The following is an 8,940-nucleotide window of genomic DNA, read 5'->3' as shown; positions in this document are numbered from 1 at the left end:
AAGTGATCCTCCTGCCTCAGCCTCCCGAGTAGCTGTGACTACAGGTGTGCATCGCCATGCCCAGATAATCATTTCTATTTTTACAATAGAGACAGGGACTTGCTATGTTGCTCAGGTTGGTCTCAAACTCCTGACCTCAAGTGGTCCTGCTGCCTCGGCTTCCTAAACTGCTGGGATTACAGGCATGAACCACAGTACCCAGCCAATACGCTTATTATTCATTCAACAAATATTGACTGAGCGTGGCTGTGCATGGTGGCTCACGCCTCTAATTCCAGCACGTTGGCAGGCGGAGGGGGGCAGATCACTTGAGGCCAGGAGTTTGAGACCAGCCTCACCAACATGGCAAAACCCCATCTCTACTAAAAATATAAAAATTAGCCAGGTATGGTGGCACAGGCCTGTAATCCCAGCTAATCAGGAGGTTGAGGCACGAGAATCACTTGAATCCAGGAGATGGAGGTTGCAGTGAACTGAGATGGCGCCACTCCACTCCAGCCTGGGCGACAGAGCGAGACAGTGACTCAGTCCCAGACACTGTTCCGGGAGCCAGGGATCCCACCACGAGCACCCGTGGCACCAGGGAACATGGGTTCTAGTTGGGAAAGCAGAGAACAGACACCCACGTGAGCAGCCTGGGGCCCGCCTTGCATATTTGCCTGCTGTGGGAACCAAGGCAGGGAAGGGAGGCAGAGGAAGAAGGATTTCAACTCTAAATGGGTGCTGAGGGAAGGCTTTGCTGAGAAGGCAAGGAGGAGGTGAGGGAGCAAGGCAGGGCCAGTCTGGGAAGAGCCTTCTGCACGGAGGTGAGAGAAAGTGTCCAGGCCCCCTGGAGCTGGCCTTGTCCTGCTGTGTGGGAGCAGCTCCAGGAGGCGGGGAGACCGGCATGGAGGGCATCCCGGGAGGGTGGAAGGAAAGGCGTGGGTGGTGGTGGAGGGCTGCTGATGAGTCTTGCATTTCCTCTGGAAGTACTTTGGCTTTATTCTTGCAGAGATGGGTCCGCCCCAGGGCTATGTGACAAATAGACCAGGTTGGGCTGGGGTGTGCCAGGGTAGACTGGGAGGCAAATGCAGTCAGGGCCGTTGCCATCCTCCAGGGACACTCTAGAGGTGGTGTGGCCAGGTGGGAGCTGGCAGGGATGCGTGCTTGCAGGGAGGTATGTTTTCCAAGGGGAGCCAGCAGGGGTTTCTGATGTTTGGGACGTGTGTGTGGAGAGGACAGGAGTCCAGGATGACGCAAGTGTTGTGACCTGTGAATCTGGACAGATCTGCCACTCACTGAGCTGAGAGGGGGAGAACAGGCGTTTCTCCAGGGGAGAGTAGGTGGTCTGTTTGGCCACTTCGGGTGGAACAAGCCCGTGAGACAGCTGAGGGGAGACGTTGAGTGCACAGTGGGTGTAAGAGTCTGAGTGCAAGGGAACCACGCAGGATGGAGGGAGAAATGGCATCAGTCAACCATGCTGTATCGTAGTTTAAGAGACTGGGCTGGGGGGAGTGGGGAGTGCATGTCCTGGGAGGTGGCTGTGGCTGGTGCCTCTGGACACGGTGGTAGGGCTGGCTGGGCATCCCTTCTTCTGCTGGGGGATCTGGGGGGACCTGGTTTGTTTCGCTGCTTGGTGGAACCTGCGGCTGGTATGGCTGAGATGGTGCTTGGTCGCTGTGGGAACAGATCTCTCCTGTAGAAATACCATCCACGTCACTCCAGGGGTCATCAGTGGCAAGGACCCCTGGGAACTCCCTCCTGGACACGAACCAGGACAAGCTCCCTGACCTAGGGACACAGATCAAGCAGCCAGCTCCAGGGTCCTGGACCTGGGCAGGCCCATCCCAGTTTAGGAAATTCCCCGGGGTCTTGGCACAGAGAGCGTGGTGTCCCGTGGAGCAGCCTCATTTAGCCTTGCAGTGAGGTAAGGTGGACATGAATGCACCAGCACCCAGAGGCCTCACAGATAAACGGCCGCCCGTGTGTGGAGCAGGTCCTCGTCTTTGTAAGCATCTGAAGATGTTTCTTCCATTTTCACTCACTGTCCCTGGTAGAAACAAATCATACAGCAAACTCCTGTGACACTCAGACCAAGGCCAATGAAGCAGGAGCCTTTCTGCAGAAAATGGAAATTGCAGCCACATGTCACTCCATCACCTATTACTTTATTCAGTCACCACGTCTGGGTTGAGGTCCCGCTATGAGCCAGGCACCATTCTGGGGGCTGCCAATGTCATGGTGAACAGAAACATGCTTTCATTCTGGCGGATCTCACAGACAGGGACAGTCCAAATACGGGAGCCTGTGCGTGTCAGATGGCGCCAGTGCCGTGGAGAAACGGCAGCAGGAAGGGGCCTGGGAGAGCGAGACATTCAGCTTTTTCATCCGGCTTCCACGGAACACCTCTCTGTGAAGACCGGCATTTGAGGAAAGACAGGAAGCAGGGAGGGAGGGAGACCTGGGGAAGAGCATTCCACCGAGGAAAACGAGCAAAGGGCGGAGGTGCGGGCACCAGGCCCAGGAGACCCCCCAGAAGCTCTATGAGCAAGGGAGGGGCCCGAGGGGACCTCAGAGGGACGTGCGGGGTGTGTGCGTATTTCCATGTGTCTGTCTGTGTGTCTAAGTCTGTGTTTGTGTGTGTCTGTGTGTGTGTGTCTGTGTGTATTTCCATGTGTCTATGTGTGTGTCTGTGTGTTTGTGTATTTCTGCATGTATATTTTCATGTGTCTGTGTGTGCGTGTCTGTCTGTCTGTGTGTATGTGTATTTCCATGTGTCTGTGTATGTCTGTGTGTATATCTGTGTCTGTGTGTCTATGTGTGTGTATATTTCCATGTGTCTGTGTGTCTATGTGTATCTATGTGTGTGTGTGTCTGTGTGTGTCTCTGTGTGTGTGAGTGTGTGTGTGTGATATAGGGCTTTGCTTGCCACTGTAAGCATTGGGCTTTATTTGGAGTAATTTGGGATGTCATTTACATACTTTCACTAGGAGGTTACACAAATGCCTTACATTTTAGCAGACTCTCTGCAAATGCTATGACAATAGACTCAGGAGTTCAAGGTAGAAGCTGGGAGACCAGGGAAGAGGCTACAAGAACCCATCAGAGAGAGGAGGGTGGCTGGGACCAGGGTAGTTTTGATGGAGGTGGGAAGAGCGAATTAGATTCTGAGAAACACTGAGGGTACAGCCAAGGGGCTTTTCTGATGGTTTGGACCTAGGGAATTAAAGAAATGGAGAAGTTGAAAATGGTCCCAGGATTTTTGACCTAAACAAAGTAAAGACTGAAGAACATCTCACGTTGCCATGATCTTTCCTTTTTTTTCCTTTTTTTTTTTTTATTGAAATGGAGTTTCGCTCTTGTTGCCCAAGCTGGAATGCAATGGCACAATCTCCGCTCACCACAACCTCCACTTCTTGGGTTCAAGTGATTCTCCTGCCTCAGCCTCCCGAGTAGCTGGGATTACAGTCATGCGCCACCACGCCCGGCTAATTTTGTATTTTTAGTAGAGACAGGGTTTCTCCATGTTGGTCAGGCTGGTCTTGAACCCCCGACCTCAGGTGATCCACCCGCCTCAGCATCCCAAAGTGCTGGGATTACAGGCGTGAGCCACCATGCCCAGCTTGATTTTTCCTTTTTGTAACACATGTAAATGATCTCTTGGGCATGAAATAGACCAAGGCCTGTTAGAGACAGTTGACCAAATCCATGTGACCCCAGCTAAGAGGCAGTGCCATGTGGAAAGCCTGGGCTTTGCTGGCCGAAGGAGAATTGTCCAACAGTCCTGGAGCACATGAAATGATCCTATTTCCACTCTCTGGGTATGGATATGCACGAATACAGATGTGTAGTCCAATTCCAGAGCTGGCAGAGGTCCTGTCATCTGTGTCACAGGAATACGAGAGTGTCCCCCTGCATGTCTCAGAGCATACGCTGTTGAACTGAAGAATTTGGAGCACAATAGAGACATGTCACTCAATCTTATAATTTCTCTTATGTTCTCAGGTGACAGTGAATGACTAAGCCATGGGAAGATGGATGAACCAGTCCTACACAGATGGCTTCTTCCTCTTGGGCATCTTTTCCCATAGCCAGACTGACCTTGTCCTCTTCTCCGTGGTTATGGCGGTCTTCACAGTGGCCCTCTGTGGGAATGTCCTCCTCATCTTCCTCATCTACATGGACGCTGGACTTCACACCCCCATGTACTTCTTCCTCAGCCAGCTCTCCCTCATGGACCTCATGTTAGTCTGTAACATTGTGCCAAAGATGGCAGCCAACTTCCTGTCTGGCAGGAAGTCCATCTCCTTTGTGGGCTGTGGCATACAAATTGGCTTTTTTTTTGTCTCTGTTGTGGGATGTGAGGGGCTCTTGCTGGGACTCATGGCTTATGACTGCTACGTGGCCATTAGCCACCCACTTCACTATCCCATCCTCATGAATCAGAAGGTCTGTCTCCAGATTACTGGGAGCTCCTGGGCCTTTGGGATAACAGATGGAGTGATTCAGATGGTGGCAGCCATGAGCTTACCTTACTGTGGCTCGAGGAGCGTGGATCACTTCTTCTGTGAGGTGCCAGCTTTATTGAAGCTGGCCTGTGCAGACACTTCTCTTTTTGACACCCTCCTCTTTGCTTGCTGTGTCTTCATGCTTCTCCTTCCCTTCTCCATCATCGTGGCCTCCTATGCTTGCATCCTAGGGGCTGTGCTCCGAATACGCTCTGCTCAGGCCTGGAAAAAGGCTCTGGCCACCTGCTCCTCCCACCTGACAGCTGTCACCCTCTTCTATGGGGCAGCCATGTTCATCTACCTGAGGCCTAGGCGCTACCGGGCCCCCAGCCATGACAAGGCGGCCTCCGTTTTCTACACAGTCCTTACTCCCGTGCTCAACCCCCTCATTTACAGCTTGAGGAACCGGGAGGTGATGGGGGCACTGAGGAAGGGGCTGGACCGCTGCAGGATTGGCAGCCAGCACTGAACCCAGGGCATCCAGTGCCTGGCTCTGCCATCTTTTGGCTCTGGGATGTCAGGTGAATAATTTGCTCATTTTCAGTCCTGGTTTTCTCATTAATGATTAGGATCATGACACCTGTTTATATGATGTGTCACACCAGTTATAGCCCAACACTAAGGTCTTAGATGAACAACTTACAGATGACCGAAAGTAAGCCTTTATAGTTCTCTTTGGAGAGTGTCCACCCCTCACACTGTGTAACTGGAGACTTCGTAAAGACGTATTCAGAGCATACGAGTTGTCTTTGAGATGATGAGGGACAGGGTAGAGATTTGCTTGCTTGTGTATTGAGTGGAAATCCCCCAAGCCTGCTGTCTCCTCACCACACCCTAGCAGTGTGTGCCGCTCTGTGTCAGCTCAGCTTCTGTAAGGAGAAAATTGGCTGAACTGCTTCCCCTTCGGGGAATGAAGACTGGAGCGTGGCGACAGAATTTCATCTGCTATTTGAAAACTTATTTTCAGTATTTCGTTTGAACTATTTGCAGGACTTGTATCCATCCTTCTAAGCTCTGTACCTGCCCTTTGTACATATTTGCAGTAGAATTCTCTTTTCACAGAAAAAAATTATCTCCATCGAAGGCAGACAGAAAAGAGGCCAGAACTGGGCCTGAGGATTAGACTAAACCCCAGGGAGGTGTTTGCTGGGCTTCAGGCTTTGGAGAGGTGGAGGGAGGTGGCACCCAGGGCCTACCGTGGATGATTTTAGATTGTCCACTCAGCTTAATTCTGACAGGAAACATTCTGTGATGAAAATATTATGCCCATTTTACAGGAGAGGAAGCAAGGGCTCAAATCAGTAAGTTCCTGCCTCATCGTCCAGTTTTCCTCTTCACCTCCCCATGGGAAAGACTGGTTTGTCGGTGTAGCTGAGACAAGCAAACAACTTCGCAGGAGGCTCCTTCCCTTGGGGGTTTAACTGCCAGAGCAGGTGTCTCCAAGGACTGGTGAAAATAGAAGTAACTTTCCTTAGTCACGGGGCTGCAAGATTTTCCATTGTGTAGATGCTTCTCAGTGTATTCCATGACCACTTGCTGATATCACTTAGGTAATGCCCAACCTACCAAATTACTTTAAGCTCTATAATTTTTTTTTTTCGAGACAGAGTTTCACTCTTTTCACCTGGCTGGAGTGCAGTGGCATGATTTTGGCTCACTGCAACCTCTGCCTCTGGGGTTCAAGTGATTCTCCTGCCTCAGCCTCCCAAGTAGCTGGGATTACAGGCGCCCACCACCACACCCGGCTAATTTTCGTATTTTTAGTAGAAACGGGTTTTCACATGTTGGCCAGGCTGGTCTTGAATTCCTGACCTTAGGTGATCTGCCGGCCTTGGCCTCCCAAAGTGCTGAGATTAAAGGCATGAGCCACCATGCCTGGCCATAAGCTCTATAATATTAAATATCTTTCTGTGTATTCTCCTCATTCTCATCATATCTTTTTGCCTTGTACACGTTTCTATTTGCCCCAAATTCTCCTCTTCCAGGAAGTATCCCTGATTAACCTCAGGCCCACTCAGATTTCTCTAGGATTTTGCACCCTGCAACCCATGAGTACCTTGAGCGTTTCAACCAGAACTGTTTATCTATAACCACTGAACCTCTAGACTGGAAGAAAATTTATAGCAAACTTGAGCTACAATCACCAAAGCAAAAGTTTTACCAGCCTTTGCCTTAACCAGCCCCATGATGGGATAATTCCTACTTCATTTTACTTGCATTTCATTGGCATTGATTTGGTGTCCTTAATTCACTTCCTGCACAAGGACCAGGTATTCAGTTGAAAAATATCTACTGAACGCCTACCAGCACCCAGAAATGTGGTAAGTTCTATGTCACAAAAAGGTTCCACAGGGTCCTCTCATGTCCAGGCACACAATTCAGTTCACTAATCAATGCTCCTTATGAAACAAGAGTTGCATAACTAGTCTCAGTGTGAGAAACTGCAAACTTAGAGATGTGCAATTGTTAGAGATTTGTAAGGAAATAATATATATAGAGAAAATATGTGTGGAGAGGGCAGGTGCGGTAGCTCACACCTGTAATCCCACCACTTTGGGAGGCCAAGGTGGGTGGATTGCTTGAGCCTGGCAGTTGGAGACCAGCCTGAGCGACATGGCAAAACCCCATTTCTACAAAAAATACAAAAATCAGCCTGGTGTGGTGGCACACACCCGTGATTGCGCCACTGCACTCCAGCCTGGGTGACAGAGCAGGAGCCTGTCTCAAAAAAAAAAAACAAAAAATAAAAAGAAAATACACATGAGAGCACAGGAGAATAGAAGAAACAAGAATCTTGCCAGGGGACGTGGGAGTTTTGTTTCTTGCTTCACCTTTGTGTATGCCTGACATTTTTTATAACTGATAGTTTAAAATGCTCAAGGCCAATTTTTTTTTTTGCCAACTACCTTACCAAATCCTTTCCCATCAAATATTCCATTCAGCTTATTGGGTGATTTTGGGGGCACGGATGTGAAAAATCTTCATTGCAATCAGTTAGGTCAATGTTTTGTGTGTGTGTGAATATGAAAAATTGTTTGAAGCCAGGCGTGGTGGCTCATTCCTATAATCCCAGCTGATAATGGGAAGGCCAAGGTGTGAGGATCAGTTGAGCCTGGGAGTCTGACGCTGCAGTGTCACTGCACCCCAGCGAGGGCAACTCAGAGAGATCCTGTCTCTACAGATTAGAAATGTTCCATTTCAGCTGGACAGGGCTTCTCATGTCTGTAATCCCAGCACTTTGGAAGGTCAAGGCAGGAGGATCACTTGAGCCCAGGAGTTTGAGACCAGCCTGGGCAACATGGCAAAATCCTGTCTCTAGAACAAATACAAATAAAATATGAATTTTAAATTTAAAAATTGCTCTACACCTCTATCTGGAAAGACTGTGCGTGTGTTTGCGTCACGTATGAAAGCTGAGCTGGCATCTCCATAATCACAGGGCTCAGATCTGTCCTGATCCCGTTGTGCCCCGTAGTCTGACCCTCCAACACCCTGGAGAGTATCTGCCGCCGTGAATGAGGCCAGCACCCGTCTCCACCCAGCAAAACCAGCGGCCACTGGAGGGCAGCAGAGAGCCACGATCCCAACCAGAGGCGAAAGCACGGGCCCATGGGGCGAGCGCAGGTGTTTACATTTGTTTTCTTTTTTATTTAAGTGACCTGTGCCATCGTACTGGTCTGAAATAGCCAGGGATGTGGCCATAGAGACGGATCAAGTGCAGGCGGAGGAAAGAGCAGAGTGGGGTCCAGGCTACTCCAGCCTCCCTCCTGCTGCCCTTGGCAAGGCTGCCAGCCTCTCCGTGCGTCGGTGTCCTCATCTGTCACGTAGGGATAATAACAGTATGGACTGCAGGGGGCTGGCGACAGTAAAGAGAGTGAGGTGCGTGGCGGCAGCACAGGTCGGCCCAGGAGGACCCCGTGGGAGCTCCTACTGACTGCGGAGAAGATTAGCAGAGGCCCCGCTGAGGACGGCGTTGGGGGAGGTGCGGGGAAGGGGCTCGTGGGAGGGTGGTGGGAAACACCTGCACACAGAGGATGGCTGCGATTCTAGGGACCTCAAAAGCCACACCCAGGCGCCCTCCAGGGAGCGCTGCAGCGGAGAAGTGTCCACAGCCTGAGGTCCCTGTGGGCGAGGCCCTCCTCTCTAACCCACAGCCACCCCCAGGCCCAACTTTCAGGGGTGTGAGAGGTCTGCCTGTCTCCCGAAGACCCACTGTGGTCACTGACAGACTGGGACCTGCATGAGGGTGACCCAGGCAGGCAGGTCTGGACCTCTCTGGAGCAGGCAACCATGCTCCCATCATCCCTGTCTCAGGGCCTGTGTGGTCCTGAGCTGACACCTGAGGATGACACCCCACCCTCCACACATGGCAGAGTGAAATGATGGCACCCTGGCCATGGTAGCGCACGCTCACAGCCCCACCGGCACAGAAATGCAGGGAGCAGGGGGCAGC

General features: G+C 51.1%; 1 protein-coding gene across 1 annotated transcript; it reads left to right on the top strand.

Annotated features, from left to right (window-relative positions):
- The first annotated feature begins 3,984 nt into the window (after positions 1 to 3,984).
- Positions 3,985 to 4,956, top strand: LOC100450629 (olfactory receptor 2V1-like). Its single transcript, XM_024247717.3, has one exon. It carries the CDS (start codon positions 4,006 to 4,008, stop codon positions 4,954 to 4,956), a length of 951 nt encoding a protein of 316 aa, XP_024103485.3. The 5' UTR covers positions 3,985 to 4,005.
- Positions 4,957 to 8,940: the final 3,984 nt, after the last annotated feature.

Source organism: Pongo abelii, chromosome 4 (genome assembly GCF_028885655.2).
Source record: "Pongo abelii isolate AG06213 chromosome 4, NHGRI_mPonAbe1-v2.0_pri, whole genome shotgun sequence".
In the NCBI taxonomy this organism is placed as follows: domain Eukaryota; kingdom Metazoa; phylum Chordata; class Mammalia; order Primates; family Hominidae; genus Pongo; species Pongo abelii.
The sequence above is the reverse complement of the archived record's forward strand: the minus strand, read 5'-3'. Positions and strand labels throughout refer to the sequence as shown.